This window comes from Oratosquilla oratoria, chromosome 2 (assembly GCF_046742065.1).
Source record: "Oratosquilla oratoria isolate Oo_2021 chromosome 2, ASM4674206v1, whole genome shotgun sequence".
In the NCBI taxonomy this organism is placed as follows: domain Eukaryota; kingdom Metazoa; phylum Arthropoda; class Malacostraca; order Stomatopoda; family Squillidae; genus Oratosquilla; species Oratosquilla oratoria.
In genome coordinates, this window is record NC_134778.1 from 28,240,675 (window position 1) to 28,261,318 (window position 20,644).

Below are 20,644 nucleotides of genomic sequence, written 5' to 3' on the forward strand. Positions count from 1 at the left end.
CGGTCTCATCAAAATGTTTACAAACATCGTAAACAGTTTGTCTGGAGTATTTTAGCATCCTTATTATGGCGCTAGGAGTGAGACCCGCGCGACGAAGTTCGCATATGGCTGAACGTTTGGCTTGTTCCATTGCTTAATGTTTATTGCACCGGTGCTAGTATACAACTGGTTAAATTATTAGACAAATGGAAGTATCTGGAAACAATCAGAATTGCCATATGTTACTTTTTAAGTGCTTAAAACCTCTTCAAAGTTTGTACGGATTTATCTGTTAGACCCTGTAAGCAATGCATTTCAGCCTCTGAGAAATTAAATAAGATTCTAGGACTGATTGCACAATATTTTGACTTCACAAGTCCATCGCTCATTAACAAGCTATATAAATGGTTTGTCCACATTTGGAATATGCTGTTTCTGTATGGTCACTGAATCTCGTTAAAGACATTGACAGATTGGAAAAAGTATAACGGCGAGCCACAAAACTGATTCCTAATATAAAAAATAAACCATACAAAAATTGACTAAAACATATTAATCTGTTTTCCCTAAAAAAAGTGTAGACTCAGAGTTCACTTGATAGAGGTCTTTAAGGTTCTAAAGGGAATTGACATCAAAAGTAACAGAATTTTCACATTGAGAATCCGACAAGAAATAATGGTCTCAAACTGTCAGGAAATAGATTTAATTTGGAAGTGGGTAGAAACAACTTTGCCAGCTGTGTAGTTAATGAACAGAATAAACTTCCTGCAGAAGCAGTGCAATGTATTTCAGTTTGAAGCTTTAACATTCATTTAGATAAACACCTAATCAAGATGCTATAATACCTGCCATTTGTTTTATATTATGTTATTGTCTGTTTATTATTATTTGATTGATTATAATTTATTATTATTTATCTGTCAATTTATTATTACTATTACCTGTTTGTTAATTATTTAACGTTACCTATTTATTTGATTTATTGTTATTTATAATGTAATTTTTGTTTATTTACTTTCATTTTTTATCATTTTTTTCACATCTGGCTTAGTTATGGACCAAAAGGTCTCCTGTAGGCATTCTTCTTTGTATTGTACCCCATCTGGGGTATTGGCTGCATGTTATTATGGCAAAGTGGCATGCAGTTGATACTTTAGGGTCTATATGGGGCGCCCCTACGGATCAGAGCCACACATCATTTTGGCTGTGATAGAGGAAAACTCTGTTCATAGAGAAATGATGACACTTTTATACTACGACTGTCCCTTCATTATGCTGTCCCCCAACCCCTTGTTACTGTCCTGTACAATTTCTCTGAATATTCATTTCCTTTTTCGCCTACCTTCCCTGTGGTGGGGGAAAAGAATACTGTCACCAAGTATTTCCACTTGGATCGTAAGAGGCGAGAAGAAAGGGACGGGGATTGGGACTAGGCATCCTTCTCCTTGTAGCCCCACAGGGGAAATTCCTAAAAAAAGTAAAGGCATAAGAGGGTCTGGGAGTTTTCCGACCAGCACCCTAAGGTTTGGGTCTTTTAATGTGCATGGATGTGGTACAGATGAGAGTAAAAGGGAAGAGATAGGTAGTATGTTTGTGAGAAGAAAGATGGATGTGTTGGCTTTGAGTGAAACTAAGCTGAAAGGGAAGGGCAAGTGTAAGTTTGGGAGTGTGAGAGGTTATCAGGAGTGAAAAGAGGGCGAGGAAGAGAAGGGGTGGCTATACTAGTAAGTGAAGAGATAGGTAAACGTGTAGTGTAGTGGAAGGAGGTTTCCTCAAGGATAATGTGGATGAAGGTGAAACTGGGAAAGGAGATGTGGGTTTTTGTAAGTGCATATGGGCCTGGCAGTGAGAAGAGTGTAGAAGTAAGGGAGGCTTTTTGGATAGATGTAAATGAGTGCATAGAGGTTTTAGGGAGAAATGTCAATGTAATAGTACTGGGAGACCTTAATGCTAGGGTAGGAAATGATCCAATTGATGGAGTGGTTGGGAAATGTGGAGTTCCAGGAAAGAATGGTAGTGGAGAGTTGATGGTGGAAATGTGTCTAGAAAGAGAGTTGATGATAGCAAATACAGTGTTTTGGAAGAAAGTCAAGCATAAGTACACATGGGAGAGGGTGGTGGATGGAAGGGTGGTAGATAGAGCGTTAATGGATTATGTAGTGGTAAATAGGATTATGATAGGAAGAGTTAAGGATGTACATGTGCTAAGGAGAGGGGGTGGGGGAATATCAGATCATTTTTTGGTGGAAGGTAAGTTGAGAGTGGAGGTTAGATGGAGAAAGAGGAAAGGGACAAAAGGTAGGGAGGTGCTTAGAGTGAACTCTTTAAATGAAAAGGAAAAGGAGGAGTACAAAAAGAAGCTGAAGGAGGAGTGGGAGGGAGTGAAGGATAGAGTAGAGCTAGGTGCGGAGGAGGAATGGGGATGGTTCAAGGAGGGAGTCACAAAGTGTGCAAGGATGGTGTGTGGAACAAGAAGGACAGGAGGAAATAGAAGGAAGGGTAGTGAATGGTGGGATGAGGAAACAAGAGAAGAAGCAAGCTTTCACAGATTGGTTACAAAATAGGATGAGGGAGTCGTATGAGAGTTACAAAGAAAAGAAAAGAAAAGTAAAGCAAAAATAAAGGAGGCAAAGAGGAGAGCAGATATGAAATGGGGTAAGAGTATGACAAAATTTTGAAAGTAATAAAAAGATGTTTTGGAAAGAAATTAAGAGAGGAAGAGGAGGTGAATCAAGTAGAGAAGAAAAGGTAAAAGGTGCAGATGGAGAGATGATAATGGAAGAGAAGGCAGTAAGGGGAAGATGGGCAGAATATTTTAAGGAGTTGCTAAATGTGAAGGAGGATAGGGAAGGAAAGATAGTTGCAGTGGGAAATGCGAAGAAAATGAGAGTGATGAGTCAGGAAAATGGAGGAGAAATAAGGAAGGATGAAGTGAAGGCAGTTGTTAAGATAATGAAAGCAGGTAAGGCACCTGGTCTGGATGGATGCCATACAAAATGTCTAAAAAAAGGAGGTACAGTGATGGTGGACTGGCTGGTGAGGTTATTTAATGTTTGCTGGAGAGAGGGTAGAGTGCCGGAGGACTGGAGGAGTGCCTGTATAGTTCCACTTTACAAGGGAAAAGGGGACAAGTGTGAATGTAGTAGTTTCAGAGGGATTAACTTGTTAAGTGTCGTTGGGAAGGCTTATGGGAGGATCTTGATTGAGAAGATTAGGAGAGGAACAGAAGGAGTAATTGGTGAGGAACAGTGTGGATTTAGGACAGGTAGAGGTTGTGTAGATCAGATTTTTGTGGTAAGACAGATATGTGAGAAAGCTATAGGAAAGGGGAAGGATGTTTTTTTGGGCCTTTTTGGATCTGGAAAAGGCTTACGATAGGGTAGACAGAAAGGCACTGTGGGAGATTTTGCGGATATATGGGATAGGAGGAAAGCTTCTAGGAGCTGTCAAGAGTTTTTACGAGAGTAGTAGAGCTTGTGTCAGGATTAGAAATGGAGAGAGTGAGAGGTTTGAGGTAAAGGTGGGACTTCGTCAAGGATGTGTTATGTCGCCCTGGCTGTTCAACGTATACATGGATAGGGTAGTGCGAGAGGTAAATGCAAGGGTAGTGGTTCAGGGATTGGAGATGGTTAAAGAAATTGGAGAAAAGTGGGAGGTGAGCCAGCTGTTGTTTGCGGACAACACTGCGCTTGTGGCAGGATCGGAGGAGGGATTGAAGAAGTTGGTGACAGAGTTTGGGAAAGTGTGTGATAGAAGAAAGCTGAAGATAAATGTGGGTAAAAGTAAGGTGATGAGATGTACAAGGGGTGAAAGTGGCAGTAGACTGGAAGTGAGCATTAAGGGAGAGTGACTGGAGGAAGTGGATAGTTTCAGATACTTGGGTGTGAATGTGGCAGGAAAAGGTGGAGTGAAGGTGGAGGTAGAATGTAGATTGAGAGAAGTGAGTAAATGCCTTGGTGGATTAAAGAGTGTAATGAGGAATAGACATTTGGGAATGGATGCTAAGAGGAGACTGTATGAAGGAGTGATTGTGCCAACAGCACTGTATGGAGCAGAAACATGGAACATAAGTGAGGAAGAGTAGGAGTTTGAATGTGTTTGAGATGAGGTGTCTGAGAAGTATGATAGGGGTTACTAGGCTAGACAGAGTGAGAAATGAGGAGGTAAGGAGGAAAACAGGGGTGGAAAGGGAGTTGGGAGATAGGGTTGATGAAAGAGTGTTTGGATGGTTTGGACACATGGAAAGAATGAGTGAACAAAGGCTAGTAAAAGAGGTATGGAAGGCAGATGTGGAGGGAGCGAACATGAAGGGACGTCCTAGGATGAGGTGGATGGATGGGGTGAAGGGGGCTTTGGGGAAGAGGGGAATGTCTGTTGAGGAAGGACAGGAGAGGACAGAAGACAGGGGTGAATGGAGAATGGTTGTATATGGATGATGTTGTGATGCATGAGGTGGAATGGGCGGGGGGATGGCGGGTGAGGTAGTATGTGTGCGCAAAATGTGACGCAGCTCAAAGGGATTTCTCCCTGTCTTCTCCTTTTATGCATGGGGGGGATGGAGAGAGGGGGGGTTCACCGATTTAATGAAGCAGACTTGCTGTGGATGTGCAGTGTCTTGCGACACTGCTTCTGACCCAGGGCAGTGGACAAGGTGCAGGGATGACCCGTCATCCAGGAGGTGCTAAGATAAGAGGGAGGGTGGAGGGGTGTGGAGTGTATTCAGGGATGGAATGGGTGGGAATGATTTTATGCCTTTTTCTTTTTGGCTACCCCTCTTGTAAGGGGAAAAAAGCCTTGGTATGTATGTATTATTTATTCATTTATTTATTTATTTATTTTTTATGTGCTGCATCCTGTTTATTGCCTCTGACCCAGGGCAGTGGGGGGATACAGTGATTACCTGTCATCCATGAGGAGCTAAGTTGAGAGGGGGGAAGGGGTGGTGGATGGGAGTGGAGTGGGTAGGAATGAAATGGGTGACAGTACATGCCTTTTGACATGGCTACCTCCCTGGTAAGGGGGAAAAAAAGCCCTTGATATATAAACAGAATAGTACATATAAGAAACTACAGTTATACTATCATGAGCTTACATATTTTTTAACAACTTTAATTGATGTTGTTATTCACAGGCAGTGCAGATTGATGGAACTGAAGTCACATTGTGGCAACGGCTAGGAGCAGCTGCCATTAAACTGCAGGACTTTGAGTTGGCTTTAGTTGCATTTCAAGAGGTTTGTATTTGTTCTTAGTCCACATCATTACAAAAGAAAGCTTGATATTGACACAATTTCCTTTGCATATCAAGGTGAATGACCATATATCTAGGATGAGTGATGTCTTCAGCTCTACTCCTAGAATAAGGATGAAGGACCTTACCCCATTGAACTATGATCAGATTCCCAGGTCTCAGTCCTGCCCCTGGTCTTGAATTGGGAAGTCATTAGGATCAGGTCTGCTTGCAGTTCTGACTGTCATAGCAGTTGCATTGATTGTCTCCAGAATTAGGATAATATGCATGAAAGGGTGTAAATCAATCAGTCTGTTGGCCCAGATCTCTTTTGCAATACACCTACAGCTCCCAGGTAGCAAACACCAGTCACTGGATTGACCCATAAGTCACTCAAGAAGGGAATATTTTGTTATCTGGGTATGGCTAGTATGGAGCAATGTAGGATGAGGTGTTCAATATCTTTTTGTGTGATGGTTGCATCTGAGGTAGTTTGCATTTGTGGCCCAGCTTATTCTGTGTTGGTATTATTTTAATGCTGGATAGTAACCTGAATAGACTCATGCTAGTGTGGTTCTTGCTTCCTTTGGGAGGGAGAAGTGTAGATGAAAATAATAATTGTTGCCTCAAGTCTCATGAACCACCTGGATCCCCACAGGAGCTAATGAAAGTTTTTAGGCCTTCCCATAGAAAGAAACTGTGGTGTATTATTGTGGAACTGTTCTGTGTAACTGGCTGAAAGTAGTAGTAGTAGGACAGTGGTCACTACTTATCAGTTTTCCGTATATGATATGGAAGAAATACAATTGAAGTTGATTGAAAGAGATCTTGGGCCTGGCCAGAAAACCAGGTATCATTCCTTCTGAGATGCACCTCCAGATGGAATTGAGGGGGTTGATGGGTTTTGAAAATGGATAGTAGGGAAATGATTCTTTCTGCCATGTATCTTGGAAGACCATAAATGGAGGGTGCCCATCATTGATACCAGGAATGTAGATATGATGTTGCAGAAAGTGAAAGCCCTTCATGCTGGGGCATTTGCTATGAAATATTTTATAAATACCAGGCAATTTTATTCAGCTTTAGAATTAAGTGTAGACTTAGGCATATCTTTATTCATCATTGGCCCACCACACCACCACCACCACCTCCTCCTCCTCCTCCTCCTCCTCCTCCTCCTCCTCCTCCTCCTCCTCCTCCTCCTCCTCCTCCTCCTCCTCCTCCTCCTCCTCCTCCTCCTCCTCCTCCTCCTCTCCTCCTCCTCCTCCTCTCCTCCTCCTCCTCCTCCTCCTCTTCTACTCCTCCTCCTCCTCCTCCTCTACTCCTCCTCCTCCTCCTCCTCCTCCTCCTCTGTAGTCTGTGATCCAGTCCTTCAGTTAGATAAAGTTATTTGGTGTTAGGTGTAACAAAATCTTGTATGACTTGTATGAAAAGGTTAACAAGTACATATCAAAACAAGGAATGTTAAAGATGATGTAGTTGGGCTAAATTATTGTTTGAATCTTGGAATTTTGTTTCTTTGATTTAATCCTTTATTTTACAGGGACTGAATGTTAATCCAAACCATTGGCCATGTATAGACCAGCTGTTGTCAATTGTGTTTATATTGAGAATGTACATAGATTGCCTAGGCCTCTGTATCAACACTTTGCAACGGGATCCAGGTTACATCAAAGCTTTGGCCTTCAAAGACAAGATATTTGAGCAACAGCCATCTTTGATGCAGGATATTAAATATTTCTTTAAAGACAGGTTAGATATGTACCTCTGAAGTACTAGAAGCATTTGGGCATATTTTACATTGGATTTTGTAATACTGATAATCTATCTATCAATCTATATGTATACCAAGGGATTTTGTAATACTGATAGTCTATCAATTTATCTGTATACCAAGGGATTTTCCCCCCTTATAAGGGAGTTAGCTGCTGGTTGTGATAGAAAAATATTTTGCCTTCATAATTATGTTCATTTTGGTTTTCAGCTCACTTCTATTCAAAAAGGTCGAATATGATAAAGCCAAGGGCGATAAATTTGTAAGTGTTTGTGAAAGTCTTCGACAGCCTTACAAAACTCCTCAGAAGCTTAAGGAATCTCCCTTGCAATGTTTTAAAAGATCCATATCATCTCTTACATGGTCTGAAGTTGCTTTGTCACTCATTGAAACCTATGATCACCTTGTGGAGCAGGATGCAATGGTGAGTTGTTTATCATGCTAATGTTGATGTGTAGTAATAAGATTACTTAGGATTAGTCTTGTATTACAATATTGTAGTGAAATAGAATTGTAGCATTATCTGCTAAGATGTTGTAAGACTAGAGAATGAAAAATGAGCAAAGTAGAAGAAACAAGCCAACTTTTAATAGACTGTTGGTGGATCATGCACCAACAGTCAACTTATATTTGAAGTTTAAGATGCAGGGATTTAATTAGTGTTCCATTTGAGTAATAGATCAAATGGGCTAACTGATAGAAGTACCTACTATAACTGAACTTCCAAAAAAGGTTGAGGGCTAGTATAGGTCTGGAATATCATTGTACATGCAAATATATATACCAGTGGCTATTTCCTCCTTACAAGGGAGGTAACCAAAAAACAATGGTATAAAATCCACTCCCACCCATTCCATCCTAACATACTCCACTCCCATTCACCACCCTCTATCACTCTTTTATTGGCTCCTCCTGGATAACAGGTCATCCCTGCATGTCGGCCATTGCCCTGGGTCAGAAGTAGTGCAGCAAGACACAGCATATCCCCAGCAAGGCTGCTTCATTTAATTGGTGACCCCCTTTCCATCCTTTCATGCAGAAAAAGAGAAGACTGAGAGAAATGCCTTCAGGCTCCATCAAAATATCATTCACACATACTCCCTCAACCCCATCCCGTACCCACTCTCTTCCATGCATCACAGCATCATCCATACACAACCATTCTCCACTCACCCCCAATCTTCTGTCTTCTCCTTCTGTCCTCAGTAGACATTCCTCTCTTTCCAATGACCCTTTTACCCTATCCATCCCTCATATCCTTGGTTACCCCCCCCCCCCCCCGGTTCACTCTTTCCACCTCTGACTTCCACATCTCTTTTACTAATCTTCATCTTCATTCATTCTTTCCATGTGTCCAAACCATCCCAATACTCTTTCATCACCCCTATCTCCCAACTCCCTTCCCACTCTCACTCTCCTCCTCACCTCCTCGTTTCTCACTCTATCCAGCCTAGTAACCCCTATCATACTTCTCAGGCACCTCATCTCAAACACATTCAAACTCCTCCTCTCTTATGTTCCATGTTTCTATCCCATACAGTGCTGCTGGCACAATTACTTCTTCACACACACACACACACATGACAGTCGAAGTGACAGCGAAGATTGGAACTCCAGAAAAAAATTCAATTTTTGTGGATCTCAATGATGAGGGAGTACCTGTGTTGTATTAGTAGGGAAGGGGAAAGCTCATGGTGTAGTGGGAAGGTGAAGAAAAAGGGAAAAGGAGGGATTACTGAGGAAAATGGAAGGAAATGAGGAAGGGGATGAACAGGCCCCGGAAGTCAGAAGGAATGTCAGCAAAAGGTGCGCAGACGACAGAGGTGAAGTCGAAGAAATTAGTAAAAATATAAAAATTAGATAAGAGCAGCACAGTGGAAGGTGAAGATAATTATTTCCATGGATTTAATGAGGGAGGAAATGAACGAACAATGGGAGGTTAGGTTCATTCAACTTGCGCTGAGTACACAAAGTTGATAAATTGGAATAACTAAAGGAGAACCAAAACCTAAATAAAGAAATAGAAGAATTAACCTGTTAAGCATCACCCTCTGCGACCATTGGCGCTTTGGCAGTGTCATTCTCTTTCTACTTTAGGATGCATTTTTTTTTTTTTTTTCTATTACTCATTTCTCAAGAACTTGTTTGCTTTTGTTTTATCATTTTTGTATTCTTCAAACAATTCATTTGTCTATTTTGACATAATATACATATTTAGTCAATGTTGGAATAATGAACAAATTAGGGAAAAGAAAAAATTACTTGATTTCTTTTTATTTAAAAAATGTTAAATTCAATGACAAGAAAATGGAGAAAATGATGCACACACACACACACACTTCAGCGAATGGACGGCTTGGATGACGTTCTGAAGAAAACTGAAGTCTGTGGATCCCAACGCAAAGAGAAGTGCCTAGTGTTTTTGCAGGGTGGGGGGGAAATTGCTCGTGGAGTAGTGGGAAAGTAGGGAAAGAGGAAAAGGGGAGGGATTACTGAGGGAAATGGAAGGAAATGAGGAGGGAGTAGACTTGGCCCAGCCAGACAAGCGAAAGGTAAACAAAAGACTGAGTGAGGATGAAATGTCTAATAAAAATGTAAAGATTAGAAGTATAGAGAGGAGCAATACAGAAGAAAGTGACGAGAATATGTTCCAGGGATTTAAAGAGGAGACTAGAGGAGAGAGTTGATAAGGTGATCGAGGACTTGGAACGTAAGTTAGGTAATGTAGACTCCATTTTCCAGAGAATTGAAAGGTTGGAACAACTAGAGAAGGCTAACAGAAACTTAACTGAAGAAATAGAGGACCTAAAAAGACAGTTAGGAAATGTAAAGGAGGAGAATGAGAAATTGAAGAAGAATAGTAATGAAAACAGAGAGAAAATAGCTACAGAAGCTAAAAATTGGAGAACAACCCAAGAAGGGAATAAGGTTTCATTCACTGACATAGTCAAACAGCAATTGAAAGAACATAATGAAGACTCAGTTATTAAAGTGATGAGACAGAAGGAGAATATAGTAAGAGAATTAGCTGACAAAAAGAAATGTATAATTATATTAGGAATGGAAGAGAAACATAACCCAGATAGAACCGCAAGAATCAAGGAGGAAAATGAAAGAGTAAGCAGTTTATTAAAATTAGTCCAGGAAGATGAACCAGAAATTATAAAGGAAATTGAGGAAAAATTCAGACTCGGAAAATATAGTACAGATAAGACCAGACCAATTAAGATTAAATTCAGGTCACAAACAACGGCAGAGAAAATTCTATCCAAGACAGGGAAACTAGCAACAAATGATCAATATAAAAAGGTATGGATAAAAAGAGAAATGAATAAGGAGGAAAGAGAGGCAGAAAAGCAGAAAAGAATTGAAGCTAAGGCAAAAAACGAGGAAAGAACGGAGTCAGAGAAAGAGAGATTCTATTGGAGAGTAGTGAACATGAAAATAAAGCAGTTCGACATACTAAAGAAAAACATAAGGGAAACAGAGAACACAATGGAAGTGGCAGAAAACTAAGAGTGTCTTACACAAATATAGATGGATTGATAACAGGATTGAATGAACTGAATGATTATTTGAAAGAAAAAGAACCGGACATAATGGGAATTGTAGAAACAAAATTAAAAGGCCCACTACCACCCAACAGTGTAGGACATGATACATACAATTATTGGATTAGAAACAGAGAGAAAAAGCAAGGGGGTGGAGTTATGTTCCTGACTAAGAAGGATATAAACGTGAAAGGTGTCATATATGGAAAGAATACAGTAGAGATGATTATGATAGAAGTGGAAGACCGAGATAAGAAGAGCAGAAAATTTGTGATCAATTATGTGCCTCCGAAAACAGCCTCATGGGAGGAGAGTGAACATAAAAGTATGTTAGAGGACACAAAGATAGCATTAACTAAAATAATGGAAGACGGAGGAAGAATAGTTATGATGGGCGACTTTAATTGCAAAGAAATCTGCTGGGAAGAAATGACAGTAAAGAGTGGTGATGACTCATGGGGAAATGCTCTACTTGAGATGATTACTGACCATTCAATGACACAATGGATACAAGAGAACACTAGGTATAGAAATGAAGAAGAACCATCAAGGCTAGACTTAATAATTACATCTGAACCTAGAATAGTGGACAAGATTGAATATAAAACACCAATAGGTAAAAGTGACCACATATTGATTGAACTGGAACTTAATGAAGAAAAATATATGAAAAGAAATGAACAATATAGAAAAGGAAGAATGATGTATGAAAAAACAAACTTTGATAAAATAAGAGAATTCTTCCAACAAGAAAACTGGGAAGAAATATACAAAGAAGAAACATCAGTGGAAGAGAAATGGAATATTTTGACAAAAATTTACAAAAAAGGAGTGGAAAAGTATGTCCCAAGACAAAAACAAGAAAAAGAATATGTAAAATGCTGGTACAACAAAAGCTGTAGGGAGTTAAAAGACAAAAGAGACAAAGCCTGGACCAGATGGAAAAAAGACAGAAGACCTGAAAAATGGAAAATATATACTGGTTATAGAAATGAATATGTACAAAAGTGCAGAGAGGAAAAAAGAAAATATGAAAAAGATGTTATAGAAAAGTGTAAAGATCAACCAAAACTATTCTACAGATTTGTAAACAATAAACTGAAAAACAAACAAGACTTGGAGAAATTAAGACAAGGGGGAGTTGAATACACTGAGGAAATGGAAATGGCAGAAATTATGAACAAACATTTTAAATCGGTGTTTACAAGGGAAAATATACAACCTGAAGAGATTGAGTGGAAGGAAGAAATCCCCCCTATGGAAGAAATAGAAGTAACAAAGAATGAAATATTGACACACTTGGGTAATTTTGATGTCAGAAAATCGCATGGGCCAGATGAAATAGCAAACTGGATTCTGAAAGAATGCAGGAATGAACTGGCAGACAAAATACATAGCATAATAAGCAGTTCCTTAAAAGAAGGAAAAGTTCCAGAAGATTGGAAAAAAGCAAATATAGTACCTATATATAAAGGAGGAAATAAAGAAGAACCTACCAACTATAGACCAGTCTCTCTAACAAGTACAATAGCAAAAATATGTGAAAGAATTATCAAAAGTAGATGGGTAAAATACTTGGAAAAAACAACGTACTAAATCCAAGGCAATTTGGATTCAGACAAGGACGATCATGCGTCACCAATTTAATATGTTTCTATTCAAGGCTAATAGATATAATACAAGAAAGAGATGGATGGGCTGATTGTGCATTTCTAGACCTAAAAAAAGCTTTTGACAAAGTACCACATAAGAAGTTGCTTAAGAAATTAGAATATGAAGGAGGAATACAAGGTAAATTGCTAAATTGGATGGAAGACTTTTTGCAAGAAAGAAAAATGAGAGTAGTGATAAGAGATCAGCACTCAAAATGGAATGAAGTAATAAGCGGTGTCCTGCAGGGAACAGTTCTGGCCCCAATAATGTTTGCTATATATATTAATGATATGGATGAAGGAATTGAAAGCTATATGAGCTTCTTTGCAGATGATGCAAAATTACTGAAAAGAGTGAAAACTGAAGAAGATTGTGAATCACTACAGAGAGATCTAAATAAAGTACAAGAATGGAGTAGGAAGTGGGAGATGGAGTTCAATACAAAAAAGTGTAGTATAATGGAATTTGGAAAAAGCAAAAACAGAATAACAGGATCATATAATTTGGGAGAAGAAGGAATAAAAAAAGTAGAAAATGAGAAGGACCTGGGAGTCATTGTTATGAATAATATGTCACCTGAGAAACATATAAATAAGATTTTTGGAGAAACTTATAATTTAATAAGAACAATCAAATTGGCATTTACATACCTGGATGAAGAAATGGTGAGGAAAATCCTAATCACCCTGATAAGACCAAGATTGGAATATGCAGCAACGATATGGTCACCAAGTACAAAAAAATGTATAAAAAAACTTGAAAGAATACAAAGAGCAATTACAAAATTGGCACCAACACTCTCAAAACTATCATATAAAGAGAGACTACAAAAACTTAAACTACAGACACTAGAGCAAAGAAGAGAGAGAGGAGATTTGATAGCTATTTACAGAATCATGAAAGGCATAGAAATTACTGATAGAGAGAATCTGATAAAATGGGATGACAGAAATACAAGAGGACACGGAAAGAAAATAAAAAAAGACAGCTATAGAAGAGATTTGAAAAAGAACAGCTTTCCTCACAGAGCAATAGACAGTTGGAACAAGTTAGATGAGAAAGTGGTGTGTGCAAAAACAATACATGAATTTAAAAATAGTTTAGATAAAATGAGATATGAAGACGGGACTCCACGAGCATAGCTCCCCTTCCCGTAAAATACAACTAGGTAAATACAACTAGGTAAATACACACTTCAGTGAATGGACGGCTTGGATGACGTTCTGAAGAAAACTGAAGTCTGTGGATCCCAACGCAAAGAGAAGTGCCTAGTGTTTTTACAGGGTGGGGGGGAAATTGCTCGTTGAGTAGTGGGAAAGTAGGGAAAGAGGAAAAGGGGAGGGATTACTGAGGGAAATGGAAGGAAATGAGGAGGGAGTAGACTTGGCCCAGCCAGACAAGCGAAAGGTAAACAAAAGACTGAGCGATGATGAAATGTCTAATAAAAATGTAAAGATTAGAAGTATAGAGAGGAGCAATACAGTAGAAAGTGACGAGAATATGTTCCAGGGATTTAAAGAGGGTGGGGGGGACACAACCCCCCCCCCCGACTGATAAGACTAGAGGAGAGAGTTGATAAGGTGATCGAGGACTTGGAAAGTAGGTTAGGTAATGTTGACTCCATTTTCCAGAGAATTGAAAGGTTGGAACAACTAGAGAAGGCAAACAGAAACTTAACTGAAGAAATAGAGGGCCTAAAAAGACAGTTAAGAAATGTAAAGGAGGAGAATGAGAAATTGAAGAAGAATAGTAATGAAAACAGAGAGACAATAGCTAAAGAAGCTAAAAATTGGAGAACAACCCAAGAAGGGAATAAGGTTTCATTCACTGACATAGTCAAACAGCAATTGAAAGAACATAATGAAGACTCAGTTATTAAAGTGATGAGACAGAAGGAGAATATAGTAAGAGAATTAGCTGACAAAAAGAAATGTATAATTATATTGGGAATGGAAGAGAAACATAACCCAGATAGAACCGCAAGAATCAAGGAGGAAAATGAAAGAGTAAGCAGTTTATTAAAATTAGTCCAGGAAGATGAACCAGAAATTATAAAGGAAATTGAGGAAAAATTCAGACTCGGAAAATATAGTACAGATAAGACCAGACCAATTAAGATTAAATTCAGGTCACAAACAACGGCAGAGAAAATTCTATCCAAAACAGGGAAACTAGCAACAAATGATCAATATAAAAAGGTATGGATAAAAAGAGAAATGAATAAGGAGGAAAGAGAGGCAGAAAAGCAGAAAAGACTTGAAGCTAAGGCAAAAAACGAGGAAAGAACGGAGTCAGAGAAATATTCTATTGGAGAGTAGTGAACATGAAAATAAAGCAGTTCGACATACAAAAGAAAAACATAAGGGAAACAGAGAACACAATGGAAGTGGCAGAAAACTAAGAGCGTCTTACACAAATATAGATGGATTGATAACAGGATTGAATGAACTGAATGATTATTTGAAAGAAAAAGAACCGGACATAATGGGAATTGTAGAAACAAAATTAAAAGGCCCACTACCACCCAACAGTGTAGGACATGATGCATACAATTATTGGATTAGAAACAGAGAGAAAAAACAAGGGGGTGGAGTTATGTTCCTGACTAAGAAGGATATAAACGTGAAAGGTGTCATATATGGAAAGAATACAGTAGAGATGATTATGATAGAAGTGGAAGACCGAGATAAGAAGAGCAGAAAATTTGTGATCAATTATGTGCCTCCGAAAACAGCCTCATGGGAGGAGAGTGAACATAAAAGTATGTTAGAGGACACAAAGATAGCATTAACTAAAATAATGGAAGACGGAGGAAGAATAGTTATGATGGGCGACTTTAATTGCAAAGAAATCTGCTGGGAAGAAATGACAGTAAAGAGTGGTGATGACTCATGGGGAAATGCTCTACTTGAGATGATTACTGACCATTCAATGACACAATGGATACAAGAGAACACTAGGTATAGAAATGAAGAAGAACCATCGAGACTAGACTTATTAATTACATCTGAACCTAGAATAGTGGACAAGATTGAATATAAAACACCAATAGGTAAAAGTGACCACATATTGATTGAACTGGAACTTAATGAAGAAAAATATATGAAAAGAAATGAACAATATAGAAAAGGAAGAATGATGTATGAAAAAACAAACTTTGATAAAATAAGAGAATTCTTCCAACAAGAAAACTGGGAAGAAATATACAAAGAAGAAACATCAGTGGAAGAGAAATGGAATATTTTGACAAAAATTTACAAAAAAGGAGTGGAAAAGTATGTCCCAAGACAAAAACAAGAAAAAGAATATGTAAAATGCTGGTACAACAAAAGTTGTAGGGAGTTAAAAGACAAAAGAGACAAAGCCTGGAACAGATGGAAAAAAGACAGAAGACCTGAAAAATGGAAAATATATACTGGTTATAGAAATGAATATGTACAAAAGTGCAGAGAGGAAAAGAGAAAATATGAAAAAGATGTTATAGAAAAGTGTAAAGATCAACCAAAACTATTCTACAGATTTGTAAACAATAAACTGAAAAACAAACAAGACTTAGAGAAATTAAGACAAGGAGGAGTTGAATACACTGAGGAAATGGAAATGGCAGAAATTATGAGCAAACATTTTAAATCAGTGTTTACAAGGGAAAATATACAACCTGAAGAGATTGAGTGGAAAGAAAAAGTCCCCCCTATGGAAGAAATAGAAGTAACAAAGAATGAAATATTGACACACTTGGGTAATTTTGATGTCAGAAAATCGCATGGGCCAGATGAAATAGCAAACTGGATTCTGAAAGAATGCAGGAATGAACTGGCAGACAAAATACATAGCATAATAAGCAGTTCCTTAAAAGAAGGAAAAGTTCCAGAAGATTGGAAAAAAGCAAATATAGTACCTATATATAAAGGAGGAAATAAAGAAGAACCTACCAACTATAGACCAGTCTCTCTAACAAGTACAATAGCAAAAATTTGTGAAAGAATTATCAAAAGTAGAAGGGTAAAATACTTGGAAAAAACAACGTACTAAATCCAAGGCAATTTGGATTCAGACAAGGACGATCATGCGTCACCAATTTAATATGTTTCTATTCAAGGCTAATAGATATAATACAAGAAAGAGATGGATGGGCTGATTGTGCATTTCTAGACCTAAAAAAAAGCTTTTGACAAAGTACCACATAAGAAGTTGCTTAAGAAATTAGAATATGAAGGAGGAATACAAGGTAAATTGCTAAATTGGATGGAAGACTTTTTGCAAGAAAGAAAAATGAGAGTAGTGATAAGAAACCAGCACTCAAAATGGAATGAAGTAATAAGCGGTGTCCCGCAGGGAACAGTTCTGGCCCCAATAATGTTTGCTATATATATTAATGATATGGATGAAGGAATTGAAAGCTATATGAGCTTCTTTGCAGATGATGCAAAACTACTGAAAAGAGTGAAAACTGAAGAAGATTGTGAATCACTACAGAGAGATCTAAATAAAGTACAAGAATGGAGTAGGAAGTGGGAGATGGAGTTCAATACAAAAAAGTGTAGTATAATGGAATTTGGAAAAAGCAAAAACAGAATAACAGGATCATATAATTTGGGAGAAGAAGGAATAAAAAAAGTAGAAAATGAGAAGGACCTGGGAGTCATTGTTATGAATAATATGTCACCTGAGAAACATATAAATAAGATTTTTGGAGAAACTTATAATTTAATAAGAACAATCAAAGTGGCATTTACATACCTGGATGAAGAAATGGTGAGGAAAATCCTAATCACCCTGATAAGACCAAGATTGGAATATGCAGCAACGATATGGTCACCAAGTACAAAAAAATGTATAAAAAAACTTGAAAGAATACAAAGAGCAATTACAAAATTGGCACCAACACTCTCAAAACTATCATATGAAGAGAGACTACAAAAACTTAAACTACAGACACTAGAGCAAAGAAGAGAGAGAGGAGATTTGATAGCTATTTACAGAATCATGAAAGGCATAGAAATTACTGATAGAGAGAATCTGATAAAATGGGATGACAGAAATACAAGAGGACACGGAAAGAAAATAAAAAAAGACAGCTATAGAAGAGATTTGAAAAAGAACAGCTTTCCTCACAGAGTAATAGACAGTTGGAACAAGTTAGATGAGAAAGTGGTGTGTGCAAAAACAATACATGAATTTAAAAATAGTTTAGATAAAATGAGATATGAAGACGGGACCCCACGAGCATAGCTCCCCTTCCCGTAAAATACAACTAGGTAAATACACACTTCAGTGAATGGACGGCTTGGATGACGTTCTGAAGAAAACTGAAGTCTGTGGATCCCAACGCAAAGAGAAGTGCCTAGTGTTTTTACAGGGTGGGGGGGAAATTGCTCGTGGAGTAGTGGGAAAGTAGGGAAAGAGGAAAAGGGGAGGGATTACTGAGGGAAATGGAAGGAAATGAGGAGGGAGTAGACTTGGCCCAGCCAGACAAGCGAAAGGTAAACAAAAGACTGAGCGATGATGAAATGTCTAATAAAAATGTAAAGATTAGAAGTATAGAGAGGAGCAATACAGTAGAAAGTGACGAGAATATGTTCCAGGGATTTAAAGAGGGTGGGGGAAAGAGGGAAAGTAGGGAAAGAGGAAAGGGGGAGGGATTACTGAGGGAAATGGAAGGAAATGAGGAAGGAGTAGACTTGGCCCAGGCAGACAGGCGAAAGGTAAACAAAATGCCTCCCGACGACGACGAAATGTCTAATAAAAATGTAAAGATTAGAAGTATAGATAAGAGCAATACAGTAGAAAGTGATGAGAATATTTTCAAGGGATTTAAAGAGGGAGGGGGGGACACAACCCCCCCCCCCCCCCGACTGACAAGACTAGAGGAGAAGGTTGATAAGGTGATCGAGGACTTGGAGAGTAGGTTAGGTCATATGAACACCATTTTACAAAGGGTTGAAAGATTGGAAGAACTAGAAAAGGCGAATAAAAACTTAACTGATGAGATAGAAGACCTAAAAAGACAGTTAAGAGAAGTAAAGGTGGAGAATGAGGAATTGAAGAAGAATAGTAAAGAAAACAGAGAGACAATTGCTAAAGAAACTAAGAATTGGAAAACAACCCAAGAAGGAAATAAGGTTTCATTCACTGACATAGTCAAACAGCAATTGAAAGAACATACTGAAGACTCAGTTATTAAAGTGATGAGACAAAAGGAGAATATAGTAAGAGATATAGCAGACAAGAAGAAATGTATAATTATATTAGGAATGGAAGAGAAACACAACACAGATAGAACCACAAGAATCAAAGAGGAAAATGAAAAAGTAAACCAATTACTAGAATCAGTTCAGGAAGATGAACCAGAAATTATGAAACAAATCGAAGAGAAATTTAGACTCGGAAAGTATAGCACAGACAAGACCAGACCAATTAAGATTAAATTCAAGTCACAAACAACAGCAGAGAATATCTTATCCAAAACAGGGAAACTAGCAACAAGTGAACAATATAAAAAGATATGGATAAAAAGGGAAATGAATAAAGAGGAAAGAGAGGAAGAAAAGCAGAAAAGACTGGAAGCTAAGGCAAAAAACGAGAACAGAACGGAGTCAGAGAAAGAGAGATTCTATTGGAGAGTAGTGAACATGAAACTAAGGAAGTTCGACATACAAAAGAAAAACATAAGGGAAACAGAGAACACAATGGAAGTGGCAGAAAACTAAGAGTGTCTTACACAAATATAGATGGATTAATAACAGGATTGAATGAGCTGAATGATTATTTGAAGGAAATAGAACCGGACATAATGGGAATTGTAGAAACAAAATTAAAAGGCCCACTACCGCCCAACAGTGTAGGACATGATGCATACAATTATTGGATTAGAAACAGAGAGAAAAAGCAAGGGGGTGGAGTTATGTTCCTGACTAAGAAGGATATAAACGTGAAAGGTGTCATATATGGAAAGAATACAGTAGAGATGATTATGATAGAAGTGGAAGACCGAGATAAGAAGAGCAGAAAATTTGTGATAAATTATGTGCCTCCAAAAACAGCCTCATGGGAGGAGAGTGAACATAAAAGTATGTTAGAGGACACAAAGATAACATTAAATAAAATAATGGAAGATGGAGGAAGAATAGTTATGATGGGCGACTTTAATTGCAAAGAAATCTGCTGGGAAGAAATGACAGTAAAGGGTGGAGACGACTCATGGGGAAACGCTCTACTTGAGATGATTATTGACCACACAATGACACAATGGATACAGGAGAACACTAGGTATAGAAATGAAGAAGAACCATCGAGACTAGACTTATTAATTACATCTGAACCTAGAATAGTGGACAAGATTGAATATAAAACACCAATAGGTAAAAGTGACCACATATTGATTGAACTGGAACTTAATGAAGAAAAATATATGAAAAGAAATGAACAATATAGAAAAGGAAGAATGATGTATGAAAAAACAAACTTTGATAAAATAAGAGAATTCTTTCAACAAGAAAACTGGGAAGAAATATACAAAGAAGAAACATCAGTGGAAGAGAAATGGAATATTTTGACAAATATTTACAAAAAAGGAGTGGAAAAGTATGTCCCAAGACAAAAACAAGAAAAAGAATATGTAAAATGCTGGTACAACAAAAGCTGTAGGGAGTTAAAAGACAAAAGAGACAAAGCCTGGACCAGATGGAAAAAAGACAGAAGACCTGAAAAATGGAAAATATATACCGGTTATAGAAATGAATATGTACAAACGTGCAGAGAGGAAAAGAGAAAATATGAAAAAGACGTCATAGAAAAATGTAAAGATCAACCAAAACTATTCTGGAGATTTGTAAACAATAAACTGAAAAACAAACAGGACTTGGAGAAATTAAGACAAGGGGGAGTTGAATACACTGAGGAAATGGAAATGGCGGAAATTATGAACAAACATTTTAAATCAGTGTTTACAAGGGAGAACATACAACCTGAAGAGATTGAATGGAAAGAGAAAGTCCCCCCTATAGAAGAAATAGAAGTATCAAAGAATGAAATATTGATACACTTGAGTAATCTTGATGTCAGAAAATCGCATGGACCAGATGAAATAGCAAACTGGATTCTGAAAGAATGCAGGAATGAACTGGCAGACAAAATACATAGCATAATAAGCAGTTCCTTAAAAGAAGGAAAAGTTCCAGAAGATTGGAAAAAAGCAAATATTGTACCTATATATAAAGGAGGAAATAAAGAAGAACCTACCAACTATAGACCAGTCTCTCTAACAAGTTCTAACAAGTACAATAGCAAAAATTTGTGAAAGAATTATCAAAAATAGATGGGTAAAATACTTGGAAAAAAACAACGTACTAAATCCAAGGCAATTTGGATTCAGACAAGGACGATCATGCGTCACCAATTTAATATGTTTCTATTCAAGGCTAATAGATATAATACAAGAAAGAGATGGATGGGCTGA

At 37.9% G+C, this 20,644-nt stretch overlaps 1 protein-coding gene across 5 annotated transcripts in view; it reads left to right on the forward strand.

Moving 5' to 3' along the window:
- Positions 1–20,644, forward strand: part of LOC143037946 (uncharacterized) — a 212,025-nt gene that overhangs the window by 57,537 nt on the left and 133,844 nt on the right. For all 5 annotated transcript variants that reach the window (XM_076206675.1, XM_076206668.1, XM_076206658.1 and 2 more), the window contains 3 exons: positions 5,111–5,212; positions 6,752–6,960; positions 7,193–7,406. In XM_076206675.1, the coding sequence (XP_076062790.1) occupies positions 5,111–5,212; positions 6,752–6,960; positions 7,193–7,406 (525 nt within the window). The remainder of the gene's footprint in view (positions 1–5,110; positions 5,213–6,751; positions 6,961–7,192; positions 7,407–20,644) is intronic.